Source organism: Nyctibius grandis, chromosome 6 (assembly GCF_013368605.1).
Source record: "Nyctibius grandis isolate bNycGra1 chromosome 6, bNycGra1.pri, whole genome shotgun sequence".
NCBI classification, from domain to species: Eukaryota; Metazoa; Chordata; class Aves; order Nyctibiiformes; family Nyctibiidae; genus Nyctibius; species Nyctibius grandis.
The window spans coordinates 68,870,450-68,888,772 of NC_090663.1; the positions used below are offsets into that span (position 1 = coordinate 68,870,450).

Sequence of the window (18,323 nt, forward strand, 5' to 3'; positions counted from 1 at the left end):
GTGCATTGAAGTGTAACTGCCCTTTGTCACCCTGAGAAAACATCACCATAAACACCTGTCCTGGTTTCATTGGAATTTGGTTTCAGTTTGTGACCAGCCATGGTAATCAAGACCCTTAGCAGTTAAATCCAGGGCAGCTGACCTAGGCTGGCCCACAGGTGTATTCTATGTCATTGACATCAAGCTCACTATAAAAGAGATTGTGGTTTTTCCTGCTCCCTTTGCCCTCTCTTCCTGCTCCCTCTTTATTGTTGTGATTCCTGGAGCAACTTGCCAGTGATCTGTGGATAAGTATATTTTGTCTGTTTTGTGTTGTCATTTATATTGATTTTCTTAATTTCATTAAATCTGATTAACTTCATCCTACAAGTCTCCCTCCTTTTCGCAATTCCCTTCCTCATTTGGGGAAGGGACATTGGGTGAGAGGAAAAACTGCTATTGTTTAGCCCTGGGTGTGGGCTAAACAAAGACAACACCTGCCTCAGCTCATTCCCTTCACCCAGCATTTAAGTCAGACAAAAAAAAAAAATGTATCCTGGGCTGCATCAAAAGCAGCGTGGCCAGCAGGTTGAGGGAGGTGATTCAGGTCCTCTACTCTGCTCTTGTGAGATCCCACCTGGAGTACTGCATCCAACTCTGGAGTTTTCAATACAGAAAAGACGTGGATCTGTTGGAGCAAGTCCAGAGGAGAGACACAAAAATGATCATAGGTGTTTCATCCATGGAACTAGACGATCTTTAAGGTCCCTTCCAACCCAAAACTATTCTATAATGCTATGAAGAGGCAGAGTAACCTCACTGTTTCAACAGCGTTTTGTTTCAGACATGAAGAAGGGCTTCTGCATCTGAAACTTTGTTTTTTTTTTTTCCAGATGTCTCAGCTGGTTCAATGGAAGACCACCTCTCCCCCAAACCTTGCCTCCTTCCCACAGCTTGGAAGGACTCAGGTGAAAGGAAAATCCCCACAACTATAAAAGCTGGAGGAGAAAGGAGCTGAGCAAGTGTTAGGGAAACTTTCACAGCCCTTAGAAATATGGCTAAGGGTCAGGTTCACATCTCACCAAAACTGCAGTTGGTACAAGGAGAGAGCTGGTCCCTGCCCACGCCTGCATGCCCCTCATCCCTCCCATGCCAGGGACACTGCACATGGTGGAGTGGTTCCACTCAGCTGGCTGATCAGACAGAAAATGGGGCTGGGGCTATGGCTGGGGGGTGCACTGCCACCTGGGCAAGCTGCCCAAGCCCCTCGTGCTGCAGACACCCAAACACAAGGTCAAGTGCACAGTGGGTTGCTCACGGCAGCTGTAGCATGTTAGACCCAAAGGAAAGTAGTAGGAGAGTGGTTTCACATCCACCTGTGGTTGCATGCTGGCTCGGGTGAAGGTTTGTCACAAGATGCTTCACGCAGCCTGGCTGAACTTCTGCTTCCTGCGCTTGTCATCTGTTATGGCTCACCATCCTTTCAGCGGTGCCACTCTTCCTCTGGGTCACTCAGATTTGCAGGACAATGCCCCCTGGGAATCAAATTGCATCTCAGGAGCTCACAGGTAAAAAAAAATGAGGTAAAAATCAACAATGAAATCAATCCCCTTGTAACAGACTAGTCCAACTCGTTAATTTTGTAATCTGCTACCTCATGAATTCCCTGACACACAAATTCACTGACTCGCACCCGTGCACAAGCAGAAGAGCTATCAGAGAGTGTGAGTGCAGGTCCTCCTGTCCCCATCCCTGTCCCCACGCAGCAGTGGGAAGCAGGAAAACATCAGCAGTCCGGCTGCTCTTGGGCCGGCTCTGAAGGCTTTTTCGGGTAAGCTGGCTGGTGTCTACCTTCCAGCTTGGATGTGTGCTCTGTGCCATTTCTATGGCCTCCCAAGGGTTTTATCCCAAGCCACCAGCTGCTGCCACCATGCTGCAGGGGATGATGGTCCTTACCTTCTCCCATCCCTTGTGTCCGGCATACATGATGCCCTCACTTTAACCTGTCAGCACTGCTCCCAGCGTACATGAGGAGCGGTGCGTTATCCCAACACCTGAGCAGGAGCTGAGTGAGCGGCCACACGTGATGCATCACGAAGTTAATCCAACGTTAACCAAGGTATTGACAGAATGACATCCAACACACTTTGCAACTGAATTTGATGTGTGACAAGTACTTTTTGAATGTATTGATGTTACTTGGTAGAATAAGGTGTACTGCTGATTAAAAAGGGCCTTTACTACTTAATAACAAAGATGCTTTTTAAGACAGATGGGAGAAGGCAATCTGAGAAAAAGCTGGATTGGAAAAGATGATGTGCAAGAGGGGGAAGCTGTGCAGCTCTGCATCTGCTGCATGCATGTGACCACAAGTCCTCTTCAGAGGAGAGCTTTGCTCACCTTCAGTTTGATAGCAGTGTCATTTCTCCCCTCCGTGTGCATGTGATGCCTCTTGTGTATGACAGGATTTCTTCTGCATGATTTCATCCGCCTGGTACCCAACACGCTCACCTTGATAGCTTCTCATGGTAGCTCCCTATGTGTTTAACCTCCAGTTTTCTGAAGTACCTTCTGGCTTACCTTGGTGTAAATAAATCAGCACTGAGCAGCTTGAACTCTTGAAGGCAACTTTTTGGTCCCCCCCTGCATTGCCACTGATTTCTTGAGCCAGGCCTGAAGACAGCAGATAACAACAGTTGCCACCTTTGCACCCGCTCTATAGCGGATGGCTTCCTTGTATGGTTGTCCCAAGATCTCAGAGGACCCCTGACAGCACAGTAGCTCATGACTGGGTTGAGAGACATGTGAAGGGGTGAAAGGACACTCTGCCCATCCTACCCAGCATATGAGAAAAACCAGGGGACTGAAAGGACACTCTGCCCATCCTACCCAGCATATGAGAAAAACCAGGCGACTGGTCCCCGGGTTGTGCTGGTGGCAGGCCAGCTGTGGAGAGCACCCTTGCCAGATAAGACCCAACAAGGGTGAACCTGCGGGTGCCAGAGCCCTGCTTGGGGTTGAGCAATCAGGGTCTTTATCACCTGTCACCTGGAAGAGGAGGTATGCACTACAACACCAGACCTTCAGCCTGTCATTTAACCTGCTGAGAGCAACCTCAGCCTCAACAGCTTCACGGACAACCTGTGCTTACACAGCCTTGGCTTTCTGCCCTGGATCTTCCCACCAAGCAGGAAGGAGACAGACCTCCCCAGCTCCTCTGACAGGTACGGTCAGCGCGACACCTGTTCCAGTGACCTGTAAAATCTTTCATTTATTGCATTACTGCATCCACTGTGTGATGTCATGCACGTGGAATTTGAGGGCAGGAAAAAAGCATCATGCCAACACTAAGCAAATAAATTCTTTAAGGTCCCTTCCAACCCATGCTTAAATAAAGTGCAACAGTAATGCAGGTATTGCCAAAAAACAGTTTATGGTGTACATAAAGTTCATGCTTTCCTTCATTTTTCTCTCATGTACTTTTATTTCCATTTGTGTTTTTCCTGAAAAAGTGGTTAATAGCATGACAACGTTTGGGGAAAAATAAGCTCTGATGAAGCTGGAAAATCAAACAGATATTTGGCCATGCTATAGCATGACAGCCAACACAAAATGCACACAGGTCTTTCTACTAAGCAGCCACTTAACACTGTTAAAGTTTCTCCTCAAAACAGTCCCCTCATGCTATGCATGTGCTGTTCCCGTAGGGTGAACTTGGAGATAAAATTATTTATTTCCCTTCGATGTACTTTTCATTCAGAGCTGAACAATACTTTGATGCCAGTCCAGGAAAAAAAACAAGGAACTGTGGAATGGGCTGCTTTCCCCCCTCGGCCTCACAGCTTGTTACAGGCTTGGTTCTGTTCTTCATGCAGTTAAAGCAACATATTTTATATTAGATATTTCTCCTTGTTACTCTAGCTGTCATAGCCAAGAAGCTCTGCAGTGTGAAGGAATTGTGTTCTGCTGGTGTAAACATTCAGGAGTGGGTTTTGTTTGTGTTTTTTTTTTTTCATTAGGGCAGGGACTTCCACTCACTCTTCCAGAAATTAAAGCTGTATTTTTAAAAGATTTGAACTTGGCATTTGAACACTGGTTTTTGTTGTTGGTTTCTGTTTTGTTTTTTAAATTGTATTAGACCTCTTCCTGCTTAGATGAGACAAAACATGCGTGTACAGCTGCCTGGCTGGGGGTAGCGGGGTGGTGTTTTTTAACCACCACCATCCAAGAAAAGAATAGTGCTGTAAAACCAACAAGGGTTTTTGCACTTTCCTTTATAACTCTGGCACTGTATCTAGCACACACTGTGTTAAAATTTGCTCTGGCCTTCTGCCTCTGTCACAACCTACAGGGAGGCACTGCAGGAGACTCACCTCTCCAGTATGCCAGGAGCCTTCAGCTAAACATCACGGCTGGTTAACATCCACATTTTTTCTTGTCAGCTTTGCTTTGAAGCTTAAAGGGATCGTCTCTCCTGGTATTTGCACTGTGATGCCTACTAATGGCCCTTTCCTGCTTTTGCCAAAAGGAAAACACAAAGCAGCACCCAGAAAATAGATTCTCCTGCTTCTGTTTACCACACCAGTCCTTCATCACAAAGGTTGTGCTTTCAGTGTCTTCCTTCAATACTGGCTAACCACAATGCCGTGCTCGTACAGGTGATGGGTTACCTTAATTTTCAGCTGGCTTTTCAATGACTTCAGCCCACAGGACGCTCCGATCTCTCCACATGCTGACACACCTTTCTGACTTTGAGTCGAGCCACATTTTCATTCCCACGTTATGCTACCAGTGGCTGGTGCTATGCCTGACCTACTGACCTGGTGACCCCAGCAGCCAGACTGCCTTCCAGCCATACTGGCTGTCCCATGTCCTCTGGCCCATGCTGTTTGCATATCACGGTTCCTGAGCTAGGTGCCTGCAGCATACACTTTCCTGAAATTACAGGGAGGAAAAAATCTGACCCCCGTGCACTAATGATACCATATTTACCAAGAAATACACAAATAGCAAAATCCAGGCACAATTCGCCTTGGATGACCCTATGGCTGGTCCCTCCCCCTGGCCAAAGGTGAGTGTGAAAGCTCCCGTGTGCCACTGTCCCAAGCGGGCTTCTGAGTGAAGGATCCAGCCCCACCACGAAGGGCTGCTGATGCCTTGGCAACCTCTCCCCGTATCCCTACAGGAGCTAGCACCCCTACGTACGTACGGCTACTCCTGGACAAAGAGCTGGTGTTGCTTTGATACACCTTTCTACAAAGTACAATGGGAGCACACAAAGGCAAGCATTTGTGTTGCTTAAAGAGTCTTCTGTTTCGCTGAGCAACTGCCAGCATTTCATGTTTGCTTTTGCAAGGCACATTTGACCTTCCTGCTGTCTCCAAAAGTATTTGATATCTATCTCAACATCCTGTGGAAGAACATTTGGAAAAGGAAGGGGAAGAGAAATGCAACACTTGACACTGGAGGAGACGCTTCCAGAGGACACTGTTTATTTGTGCAAAAGCACACTAGCTAATAATGAAGTTGCTGCTTAGAGATGGGTGTATTTGAGAAATTTTTAACAGACAGTGGAAAGTGTCTTCGTGAAGATTTGGAATAGAATAGCTAGGGAATGGAAGGAGAAGAGAAGATACGCACATATACCTGCCAGCAGACACAAACAGGGTTTTAGCCAGGATGTAGTTCTGCCTTTGTCTCTTTTGCACTTACAAAGTTATTTCTTATTTCTGTGTATTAATCATAAAATGCTCACGCAAATAACACTCTCAGTATTATAGCCTAAAACCTAAACCTTTCTTAATTTTTCAGTCAATGAACCTAAAAGCTATGGCTTATCTTTGTAAAATGCATTTCGAGATTAATTTGGAAAACCCCCACAGAAAACACGCAATGATTTTCAAGTTGAAGACACAAGAACTGTTTTGATACTTGAATTTTTACTCTATTTAGCTACACCTTCTTCTTGCTCTCATTACAAGGCAACACTTGCTTGTGACAAGTTGTCATTGGATAAAGGACACCAGTAGGTTCAAAGGCACTACAAAATGTGAGTTCTTCCCAAATCTAAGCTACTTAAAGACACTTTTAAAAAGGATTAAGAACTTTTGCCACAACCTCTCTAAGGTAATATTACAAGCATTAAGAAACTGATCCATACTAATTACAACAAAAGACTTTTTTATTACTAGTAAATGCCTTATAAACAAAGTTCAACACGAAGTTGGATGCATCCAGTTCTCCCTCTACAAAATGCAACTTTGTCATGTAATTGTTCAGAACTTATTATTAATTTTTAAACTGCTTTTCTTCAACTTCATACTTCCTCCACCCCAAAATTATAACCCCTATTTAAGAATTTCTGTGTAAGGACCAAGGAGGCCCTAAAAGCAGTTATACTTCCTAACATTTTCACATATTTCTATCCTATATGCAGTCAGGCTGAAAAATCTACTCTAATTTGCTCAAAATATATTTGACATTACTTGTTCAAACAGTCAAAGAGAAAACTTTACAAGGTGTACATTAAAAAGAAGAAGCATTCAGAACCCACAGAACTCTGTTCCAGCACCAAAAAGGATCTTCTGTGACCAGAGCCATTGACTCATTTCTCATTTCCATGCAACAGGAACTTCTTTGCCTGTTCACCATCATCGGTAATGCAAACCACAGTTAGCAAACCCTGAACACGTGGCTCTGGACTGCGATGTCTCTCAGATGTATCGGTTTAAACAACCTTAAAATATGATACCCATCTTCAGAGCTAGAGCAGTAGGCAGCCTTATTTTTGGTGCGACTGCACGCACAGTTGTGCCTCACCACTCAAGGAGCAGAGTAGACATCAGGAAAGGTTATTGGAATTCCATAATGAGTTTGGCAACCAAACGCTCTGCATCACCAAACCATGGCTCCGTACGCAGGCATACGCAAAGCCACCGGGGGACAAAAGCGCGCTGGCTTGCCTGCCAGTATGTAAACTGAGGTAAACTCCACCGTATAATTTTCCTAGAACAGCTGTGTCCATTGCTTCTTTCACAGAAGTTAATTCCAGGACACGTTGAACACCATGAGTCAAAGAAAAGGTTAACTACCATGCATATCATGTAACTGAGAGAGCATAAACCAGTTGAAAGCATGAATGGTTTGGAGCAATGCAATTGTTAGCCTGCAGTTGCTGTTTTTATTGTTAACAGGAATCCTCCCATAAACAAGTTCTTCCTGTAAGACTACAAGTAAATCCAGCAGGCATAAGGCAAAACAAATAGAATTAAAAACTAAAAATAAAAAAATGAGCATCACTTTGCATGATGAATTTGTAGCTCAGGGTCAACCACCAGTCATACACACCTGGCAATAGCTCTGGGCTGTTCTGTTTTTTTGTTTTAAGTCAGTAGTCTGTGTTCAAATCACTCTTGATAAACGAGCTCAGCTCACTCTGTGCAGGCAACTTTGCAGGAGCCTGTTCTTTTCATGTGAAAAGCAATTCTTTTCACTGCCAGCAATTACAGCAAGAGCAAAACATAATTTTACATACTTCTCTATTGACTCCTTATTCTGGACCTCACACACTCACAGAATCCTGACTGCTTCTAGACACCTCAGGATAAAAATTCGTATTGCAATTCTTCCACGCAACAAGCTCCAACTCAAACTGAAAATTATTCATGTAATAAATCAGAATACCAAACATGTACAGACAGATTTTATTTACATCCTGAAATCACTTTGCATTTTCCCATGTGCTGTCACTAAGAGACATCTGTTTCATATAAAATCTTGGGCTCACAGTTTTCAGAGCTTGACAGAAGTTCGCTTGTACTACACAGGACCAGCAGAGCAGCTTCACTTCTTGAAGCTTCCATGGAGGTTGAAGTCATTTAAGGATAATCAAAACTTACATTGTAGGGTAATCTCATTTGCATGTTTTTAGAAACAAGAATGTTTTCACCAGCTTTTATAAATAAACAGTATAAAGCAGCTATAGTTATGTTAAAAGTGTCTTCCTTCTTACAGGACTTACATTTTAGCAGGACTAAAACATCAGTATTTACAATAATTTCAACTACCTGTTTTCTATAGGCTCTTCTACATTTTTTGAGTCTTTTCATTTCCACAGATTTCCAAGCACAATCCCTGTGAAGAGCAGAACTCCTACAGTACGATTTGAAGCAAATTTCTTCCAACAGTCTTCAGGTTTATCTATGTCCAAAGTGTAAATCTGCAAAAGCACAGTATAACATTCTAGCATTATTATTCTACAGACTCATAAACATTTGACACATCACAAAAAGACACAAAAAGGTCTGTAACTTCAAAAACTGAACCTCAAATTCTGAAGTCTACCCTTACCTCCACAATAAACAGGAATACTTACAAAGGATTTTTTGCATAACTCGCATCTATGTTTACTTGACAGGTTTATTCAACACACGGCAGAAAAGTCAAAGATTACATATGAACACAATTCCCGGACTCACTCACAACAAAGGACCGTATAAACAGTCTGGATACTGGTGTGTCTGGTTTGATATTTAAAAATGTAAAAATATCTGGGCATGTAAGTCAGTCTTTTTGAGATTTTCCTCAGTAGGTAGCCACCTAATTCTTCCATGGGAACTTTAAATAAAAATAAAAACTCCCAAAACCTGCCTGCACCTTTAAATTTCTGCTGCAAGGTGTTGCTCTGTGTTCCAACAGAGACAAGGCACTGGAGAGCCAGCAGTGAACCAGGCTAACCCTAATGCACAGGAAGGTGCCTGGCCCTGCCTAGTCACACAGGGCTAGTTTAGTCCAGTTGCTCTTAGCCATGTGCATTCAACTCTCTTGCAAAAAAGAACCAGGACACCTGCAACAACAGCCAGAAGCAAGGTTTGCCCAGCTTGGCAGCTGTCTGCTTTGAGTCACAACTAAAGGGGAAAAAAAAACATCAGACTGCAGCAAGAGCAAAGTTACTGAAAAATATTCCCAGAAACAAAACTTGGTGCAGAAGTCTTGAGAAGGATGACAAGAGGAAATGTTAAGCAAAACAAACGAAAAGTTTCATAGGCAAGTACCCCCCAAAACCTCAAACCTTGCAATTCAGCCTCTGAAGAAGTCAAAACAGAAGGTATCCGACTAAAAGAAGTGAAACCTTCCCAGGGAAACTTGTTCCTCTGCCATTTGCAGTTGTACAGAGGTGACAGGGCTGGGCTCTGATTAAATAACCTGAAGCTTCTAAGACGTGATTTTATCCACACCCTTGAAAACCTGTCAGCCCCTCAAACACAGGCAACTGAAAACACTGAACTGAAAAATAAAACCCAACAGCAGCCAAGCCGCGAGATATACCTTCAGAAATGCAAAGCAAATAGATGTTATTTTTCTATCAATCAGTGAAATTCTTGAATGGGATGGAAGTTTGACATCTTCATGACCCAAATTCCTCTGTCTCGGGCACAAATTCAATGAATTAAGGAAAACGTACCCCTCATGCAGCTTACTCGGCTTTCTAAACTCAGTTAGTTAAGCACACGTTCAGAAATCTTGAAGAAGAAGATAAGCATGAGAATGTTGAGGCAGAACTAATATTAAAATAATCACTCAAAAAGAAGCTGCTCTGGTACACAGAACAATGCTGCTCTTGTGACTTTGACAATCTACACAATCGTTGTGCACTCTTCACCACTTACATTCAATAGGTCTGCGTTCTCACTCATAAAACCCTCCCTGCAGGAAAGTAATTTCCATTTGTGCCACAACTACAATGTAAGGCCTCTCTGACAATTCAAACTGTAAATGATTATGCAGAGGAACGAGGTATTCCTTCCCTCATAGATTTCCAAGCACAACTGCTATGAAAAGCAGTAGCTGACAAGTACCAGACTACATCATCACAAGAATTCTCTTACTCAGAGGTATGTTTAATATCCATCACCTGCGTGAATTCCCTCCATTGAAGTGTAACGTAAGTCTAATGTGCTTCAAAAAGTTTCATGTTAACCACAGACTTAACTTCTCAGACTGTCGATGGATTTACTACTTGCAACACACAAACCTCTTTGCTATCACTTACCTATCAGTTAATTTTCATAGACTGACTTGTCACTACAAGACTGGGCAACACAGTTGTTAGGATTGAGAAAGAACAGGGTAACAAGATCCTATCCGCTTCCTTTACTGACAAAGCTGATTTCTTTCTTTCTGTTATTCATTAAAATTTCTGAACTAATACAACTACAAGACTGAACTGGATTGTTCTCTGCTATAAAAAGAACTGTGAATGAGAACTGTCAATTACCATAAAATGGTAATATTAACATCTGCTACAGGTGGTAGTGAAAAAGCCACAGAAAATTTTGTTATACTGTCAGATCGCAGACTGAAGCTCCAGTACAGAATAATTATTTCAATGTAAAATTCACCATCTCTGAGACAGAACATGCAACACTCATTGTCATATAGCTACTGTACAGCATGTTATAAAAAAAAAGCCTGCATGTGTCCTTGATACTGTAGACCATATAATCTTTTAAAGTAAGTGAACAATCATATACATCAACTGCAGTCTCAGATCATATATGCCAGCCGTAGCAGGAGCTGTATCAGAATAGTAAAAACTGCACAGTCTTGCAGGATATTGAGGTGGATCTAGCTGCAGCTGCTACTGGAAGTGAGAAAAAAACTGTTCCCTTGAGATCCCAGCTTAATGCAAGGCAGTTCTTTTGGTTAGGAACACATTGAAAACCAGTGCTCTACAGTCTGTGGACCACTGGACATGTCTTCAAACAAAAGGTCTGCAAAAGGTACTTAAGAGAAGCAAGCTTATTGTCAGAAGACTTCAGTTCTCTTTACAGGAATTGTTTTTTTTTTAGGTAGCTGGTGAATTGATGGGGGCTGAAAAGCACTCTGATTTCTTATCAAGAACTTATGGAAAAAGTACAAATAAATCCATCAAACCTGGTGCACTAGGTGAGCCCCTATGGCAGCCACAGCTGAGTAATATGGGAATGTCTGGTTACAATTCATTCCTGCTATGCACAAACTCAGGAGCATTGCAAGGCTGAAGCCACTGAGCCACTGCTTCGTATCCTCCTTGAACTGTAACGCCGTAGACTTTACACCAATAATGATGTCGTCCCTCTTATCCTAGAATGAAAGGATGAATTAGCAAAAAATCCACAATCCAACTGCCATTTCACAAGGAAAATAAGAAGGGGGGCCTTGCTTAAGTTTCCAACGCTTCTCATTAGGAAGCCCATTTAAGTGCATTTGTAGGTCACTACATTAAAATTTAAATGAGAAGGTTGGTCCTTAGAGCTGCTTTGGCAGCCAAGAGCTAATACCAACATCAAAGTTATTTACACGATGTAAATGCACAAGCACGCAAAGTGCGTTATACTTCCAGCTTTCTACCTGACATGTAAAACATTTGCAAACAGCAATAAGAGGTGAAGGGGCTGGGGTTCGTTTGGTGCTGTTTTAGCTCAGCTGAAGGTGAAGAACTGCAACAGGTTAGTACTGCTGTTTGACAACAAAGTTGTAAATTAAACACACAAACATACACAGATATCTAAAACTTCCCACTGTTACTCCACCTGATGTGCGTAAATAGTATCGTATACCAGCGTCCACATTACTCCAGCAAAGTACAAGGGCAAACACACAGACCACTCACATGACCCTCTGATGGCAGACCAGCCAAGAAGGGCTCCCCAATTAAATGTAAGTCCTAAAAACACAAAGAGAGTAAAAAAAAGAAAAAAATGTTACAAGATTGCCAGGAGCAATCTAAATTACATGTATAGGATTAAACATTATTTGTTCGAACGTATATCATATCAGCAGCTTTTTGTACAATACTGGCATGTCTATTTTTCTACCACTTATTTTCAGGCAGGTCTAAATACAAGTAATTTGACATTAAATAGTCTGGACATCCAAGGAGAAATACGCATAGCCACATATTTTTCCCCGATTTTGACTTCATCAGCAAAGGGAAACGTTTGCACAGAACTATTCTAGCGTACTCAACAATGGGTCTAAAGTTAAAACGCTTAGATGTCATTATAACTGACTGCAAAAGAGTGCACAGCAGCCAACTACGGTACTTCAAGGCTTCAGCCTTGACAGTTTTGTTGAATGACAATTTTGGTTGAAAAAGCTGAAGGCAGCTGGAATGTGAAGGCCAAGATATAAAGATATGTTTTAGTAGCTCAACCTGAAATACAAGAACCATCAGTTTCTGCACAGGAGTTATTTTAGAGGCTGAAGACTGAAATGCAGGAACAAATGCATGTTTAAGAAAGGTTTTGATATAACCTCTAAACTAAAGCTGATTCTCAAATGACAAATTTTATTTTCCCCCCTCTCTTCCCCCCTCCCCTTTCTCCCTCCCCTCACTCTGTCAAAATAAGGAACTGATTTTTAACAAAAAAAACCCAAACCCAAACATCAACTCTTATATGTGTTATAAATTGTTTAAGAAGCTTCTGGCACAACAGAACTTTATCTATAAGGTATTTTTATTTCAGTATAAAGTTATAAAAAAATTGGATTGCTGAAGTTCAATTACTAATTTGTAAAACATCTCAAAAACAACATCTGTATAAAAAAATAGTACAAATATTTCCAGCTCACCCAAAACTAACTGTGGCCAATATGTTATTCTCTTCATCAGAGGGTAGGTGATCACAAGAGACAAAGAGGCTGCTCCCAGAATGATACTGTAAAAGGTACCAAGAGGTTTATTGTTTGCCAGTCTGAAGATCACAAGATACAGTGCAGCATTACAAGAGCTGTACACAGTACTGAACTAATTCTTTTATTTTCAAATACAATTCCATGACCAATAACCTCCTCCCTCTGCCCCAACACCTTTCCTGCTGAAAATCTCTGTGCTTAACTCTGGACCCAGAATCAAATTTTGAAAAACAAAAGATAACTTCTACGTCACCTGTAGTAATTCAGACACAGAAGCACACAAAGCGCCAAGCTAAGCTGTCCCCCAAGAAAAACAAAGGACCGGAAAGTGGGGATATCTCCAGCTGCCAGGGGCCTACTTGCTGTCCTCACAACCTAAAAATGGAAAGAATAATGTTAATACCAAATCCAACATAAGGCATTCCAACGTATCTTAAAACTAAAAGTCACACCATTGGCATATAAGCAGAAAAATAAACAGAAACAGGTTACAGAATGTATGAGATGGGGTTCCTTCAACGATACAGACCCAGCATATCAACATGGACATGAGCTGTATTTCTAAGCACCAGTGCTTATAATAGAAGCACACAGGCTTTAAAAACCAGAGCAGAAATAAACTGCCACTTGTGTGCAATGAGGGTGATTAGAAACACTGTAGACATCTTGTATACGAATTTTATTACCTTAGGGAAAAAAAAAATCAGACTTAAAAAGTTGTGAGCTAACTATCCCAATTGTGAGCAGCACTTCTGTGCTTAAACACTTTAAATTACCATGTGAAATATCATAAAGATGCAGGGCTCCTCTAGCACACATAACCTAGATAACCTCCTTAATAACCGCGAAAGGACAATTACTTTAATCCTAGTCAGGATATAATGGAGTTCAGAAACTCTGTCTGGAACAAGAAATCATACAAGGCAAACTGAAGGAAGAAACAAATATCAGAAAAAAGTTAAACTGAAATGTGTGGTGAGTTACTGTCCAAAGGTGACCACTGCCAAAAGAAAAAAAAAAAAGACAAAAGTTTTTGCATGTTGATGAAAATGGTGTAAAGTCTATTCAAAGAGGTTCGAAAGCCAACTTTTTACAGAACACTACGTATGTACAGAGTGTTATGCATATGCTTTATTTATGTGAATTTAAATAAACTCTTTTAGTTTGTTCTCCCCCTCCCAATCAGGTTATGTTAGACACGAAATACTGCTTTTGTAGTTTAAACATGCACTTAATATATTTGTGACCAATTCCATTGCATATCATAAACAAACATGGGATGCTTCATTCAAAGAAAATAAAACATGTACCAAATAATCAGTAACATAAAATCTAAAACCCCAAACCACCATCACCAACACAAGCCAACATCCTGCTATTGACCCAGCCTCTGTCGCACTTGTTTTGAAGGTATCATTTTAAGGTATGTAAGAAAGAGCTGTGATGGGCATTTTTAAAACTTTACATCTAACCACATCACATTAATGCATAAATGAATTAATTCTATTGAAAATTCCATCTTACTAACCACACAGCCCACCCTGACAAATATTTTTAGCATATGTAGTTGTTAATAACCTCCAAACCCTAAAGCACCCAAAGCTGCCACAAAACCTCTACTGGTTCACTGCCTTCCCAACAGCACAAATACAACAGTGCTGTAAGAAGAACTTCACATATCGGATTGGCTTTTGGCAGTGCCGAAACCCAAAATCAGAGGAACAATATAGGAACAGAAAACAGGACAAGCTAACAGTGACGCATCACCAGGATACCCTCCTCCAAGCCTGCACCTGGGCACAGTTCAACATCCGATACTGGGCACTGCCTTTTGCTTATTTCCCTCTTCTGAACAAAAGGGAGATCAAAAATACAACATAATAGAAAAGGATTAGCTCAGGGTTGGGCATGATACTCTTAACAGCCATTCTCATTAAGAAATTAACAATACTCAAGGAAATCCTACTCCTAAAAATTTAAAAAAAAAAAAAAAGTTGTTCTTGGGTAGATCATAACTAGCAAGTGTAGCAAAAAAGTGTTATTTATTTTGTTCTGTCATGCAAAACAAAGTTGAAAAATAAACTTATTCAAGTACTACCTAGAGCTGACAACAACATATATTTTATCCTACTCAGAGGTAAGTAGTCTCGAAGACTTATGACAGTCCTAGACAGAGAAATGTTATACAAAATACAATGATTTCTACTATTTTAGGAGGAAAGGTAAACAAATAATTGCATGCATCTCAGATAGAAACACAGAGGAATTTCTGATCCTGAAGCCCTATGCCTGCACTCAGCAAGGAATCACCGGTGATGTTGGAGATGAGCAGACATGTACTTGGTTAATTAACCAGCAGTTCATAGAATCATAGAATCGTTTTCGTTGGAAAGGACCTTTAAGATCATCGAGTCCAACCATTAACCCAGCACTGCAAAGTCCACCACTAAACAATATCCCTAAGCACCACGTCTACTCATCTTTTAAATACCTCCAGGGATGGTGACTCCACCACTTCCCTGGGCAGCCTGTTCCACTGGCTGGTAACCCTTTCAGTGAAGAAATTTTTCCTGATATCGAATCTAAACATCCCCTGGCGCAACTTGAGGCTGTTTCCTCTCATCCTATCACTTGTAACCTGGGAAAAGAGATCGACACTCACCTCGCTACAACCTCCTTTCAGGTAGTTGTAGAGAGCAATGAGGTCTCCCCTCAGCCTCCTTTTCTCCAGGCTAAACAACCCCAGTTCCCTCAGCCGCTCGTCATCAGACTTGTGCTCTAGACCCTTCACCAGCTTTGCTGCCCTCCTCTGGACTCGCTCCAGCACCTCAATGTCTTTCATGTAGGAAGGGGCTCAAAACTGAACACAGTGTCCGAGATGTGGCCTCACCAGTGCCGAGTACAGGGGGACGATCACTTCCCTAGTCACAGAATCACAGAATCAATCAGGTTGGAAGAGACCTCTGGGATCATCAAGTCCAACCGTTGCCCTGACACCACCCTGTCAACTAGACCATGGCACTAAGTGCCATGTCCAGTCTTTTCTTAAACACATCCAGAGATGGTGACTCCACCACTTCCCTGGGCAGCCTGTTCCAATGTCTAATGACCCTTTCTGAGAAGAAATGCTTCCTAATGTCCAACCTGAACCTCCCCTGGCGCAGCTTGAGGCTGTGTCCTCTTGTGCTATCGCTAGTTGCCTGGAAGAAGAGGCCGACTCCCACTTCACTACAACCTCCCTTCAGGTAGTTGTAGACTGCAATAAGGTCACCTCTGAGCCTCCTCTTCTCCAGGCTAACCCCAGCTCCCTCAGCCGTTCCTCGTAGGTCAGACCCTCCAGACCCTTCACCAGCTTGGTCGCCCTCCTCTGGACTCACTCCAACACCTCAACATCTTTCCTGAAGTGCGGGGCCCAGAACTGGACACATTATTCAAGGTGCGGCCTCACCAGTGCCGAGTACAGAGGGACGATCACTTCCCTAGACCGGCTGACTACACTATTCCTAATAGAGGCCAGGATGCCATTGGCCTTCTTGGCCACCTGGGCACACTGCTGGCTCATGTTTAGCCGGCTGTCGATCAGCACCCCCAGGTCTCTTTCCGCCGGACCGCTTTCTAACCACTCTTCCCCCAGCCTGTAGAGCTGCATGGGGTTGTTGTGGCCAAAGTGTAAGACCCGGCACTTGTTCTTTTTGAACCTCATGCCATTGGTCTCGGCCCATCTATCTAACCTGTCCAGATCCCTCTGTAGGGCCTTCCTACCCTCCAGTAGATCGACACTCCCACCCAGCTTGGTGTCATCTGCAAATTCACTGAGGGTGCACTCAATCCCTACGTCTAGATCATCTATAAAGATATTGAACAGCACTGGCCCCAGAACTGAGCCCTGGGGAACACCATTAGTGACCAGCCGCCAGTTGGACTTTGTCCCATTCACCACCACTCTCTGGGCTCGGCCATCCAGCCAGTTTTTAACCCATCGAAGAGTCCAATGCTGGCCACATTAGTCCTGCTGGCCACACTAGTGCTGATATAAGCCAGGATGCTGTTGGCATTCTTGGCCACCTGGGCACACTGCTGGCTCGTATTCAGCCTAGGTCTTTGCAAGCCCACAGGGACTTTTCTACCTTTCTGTCATAGTCGCGATCCCACATGTCGTTGATGGTGCAGCCGGCTCCGCGCATGAGCACCGCTCCCACGCCGAACAGAGACAGCATGTGCCAGTCCGGGAGGCAGCCCGGCTCGGCCGCCAAGCCGATGCTCCAGGTGCATGGCAGGTACAGCAGCCACGTCCCTGAGGGAAGACAAAACTCGCGGGTGGGGTGAGGGGGAAAACGAGGAGTGGGGGGTCACGGGGAGAGACGGCAGCTCGCTGCCAGCAGACACGCGCTTCTTCGGCAAAACCCCCTGCCCGAAGCCAGGGCGGGGTGCTACGGCCACCGGCGCAGGGCCCCCCGCACCCTCCCCGGCCGCCCGTCGGGCCCCGGCATCAGCTGCGGCCGCCGATCCTCAGCGCCCGCCGCAGCCCCACGCGTCGCCGTGGCCACCGCGCCCCCGAGGCTGCCGCGCCCCCAAAACTGCGGCCCCGCCCCCAAGGCTGCGGCCCCGCCCCGCCCCGCTCACCGGTGGGCTGGTGCAGCCGCATGAGGCGCAGGTAGGGCTGCAGCGGGCCCGGCGCAGCGCGCACCAGCTCGGCCGCCGAAAAGCTGAGCGGCCGCGGGGGTGCCGGCGGGGCGGAGGGGCGGTGCAGCGGCGGGGCGGTGGCGGCGGCGAGGGGCAGGCGGGCGGCGCGGAGGCCGGGGGCGCCCCGGCAGAGCTGCGCTAGGACCGCCGCCATCTTGCCGCCGCGCTTCCGGCGTGGCAGTGCACGCGGCGCCGCGCATGCGCAGCGCCCCCGTCCTCGGCGTCTGAGGTAGCGGGGCCGGGACCGGGCGTCCCCGCCTCCGGGTCCCCGGGGTGGGCATCGCCGCCCCTCGCCCGGGTGGCCTGTGCCGCCTGGTGCCTCGCTCCGGGAATCGAAACTGCGGGCCAGGCCCGGCGGAGCCCGCCCCGGCGGCGCCGAAGCAGCCATTTCCCCGTAGGCCGCGGGGCCCAGCAGGTATCAGCAGGAATCGGTCTGCCGTGGCCCTGGCACGGGTACGGAGGACGGCGGCCAAGTCTCCCGGCACGGGGTGTGAGGGAGGCTGGACCCGGCTTCGAGCAATGAATACTGACTGAGCACCCGAGGGGGATCGGTGGCAAAACAAAAGGATGCGCAGACTCGGTAACTTCTGTAACGTTTAGTTGCTGTACCTCAGCACCTCACGAGAAGCATGTGTGCTGCTTTGACTACTAAATTCCTTCAAAGTCTTCCATGCTATTTGTTGAAATCCCATAGGTGATTGTATATCATCAAGCATATCAAGACGTATGTGTTCATGCGTCAGTATACGTCTCCTCCCAAACTTTTCCAGCCTGCAGTTAGTAAAAATTTCTGATTTCATATATGGCCTTTGGATCTCTGTCATCATTCACTCAGTTCTCCCACCATCTTATATGAGTTATTGCATAACAGGGGAGGGAGGGGAGCTTCGGACAGAGCCATAAAAACTGGTTTGTGTGCGTCTTCATTTAGCTCACACCCAGGGCTAAACAATAACCAGTTGCTCTGTCACCCAGTGACCCCT

At 44.7% G+C, this 18,323-nt stretch overlaps 1 protein-coding gene across 1 annotated transcript; it reads right to left on the reverse strand.

Annotated features, from left to right (window-relative positions):
• Positions 1–6,142: 6,142 nt before the first annotated feature.
• COQ2 (coenzyme Q2, polyprenyltransferase) lies at positions 6,143–17,494 on the reverse strand. Its single transcript, XM_068403361.1, has 7 exons — positions 17,281–17,494; positions 16,785–16,951; positions 12,911–13,032; positions 12,595–12,680; positions 11,553–11,686; positions 10,915–11,103; positions 6,143–8,197 (listed from the first exon to the last, which is right to left on the reverse strand). Exons 1-7 carry the CDS (start codon positions 17,492–17,494, stop codon positions 8,084–8,086), a joined length of 1,026 nt encoding a protein of 341 aa, XP_068259462.1. The 3' UTR covers positions 6,143–8,083.
• Between the last annotated feature and the right edge of the window lie 829 nt (positions 17,495–18,323).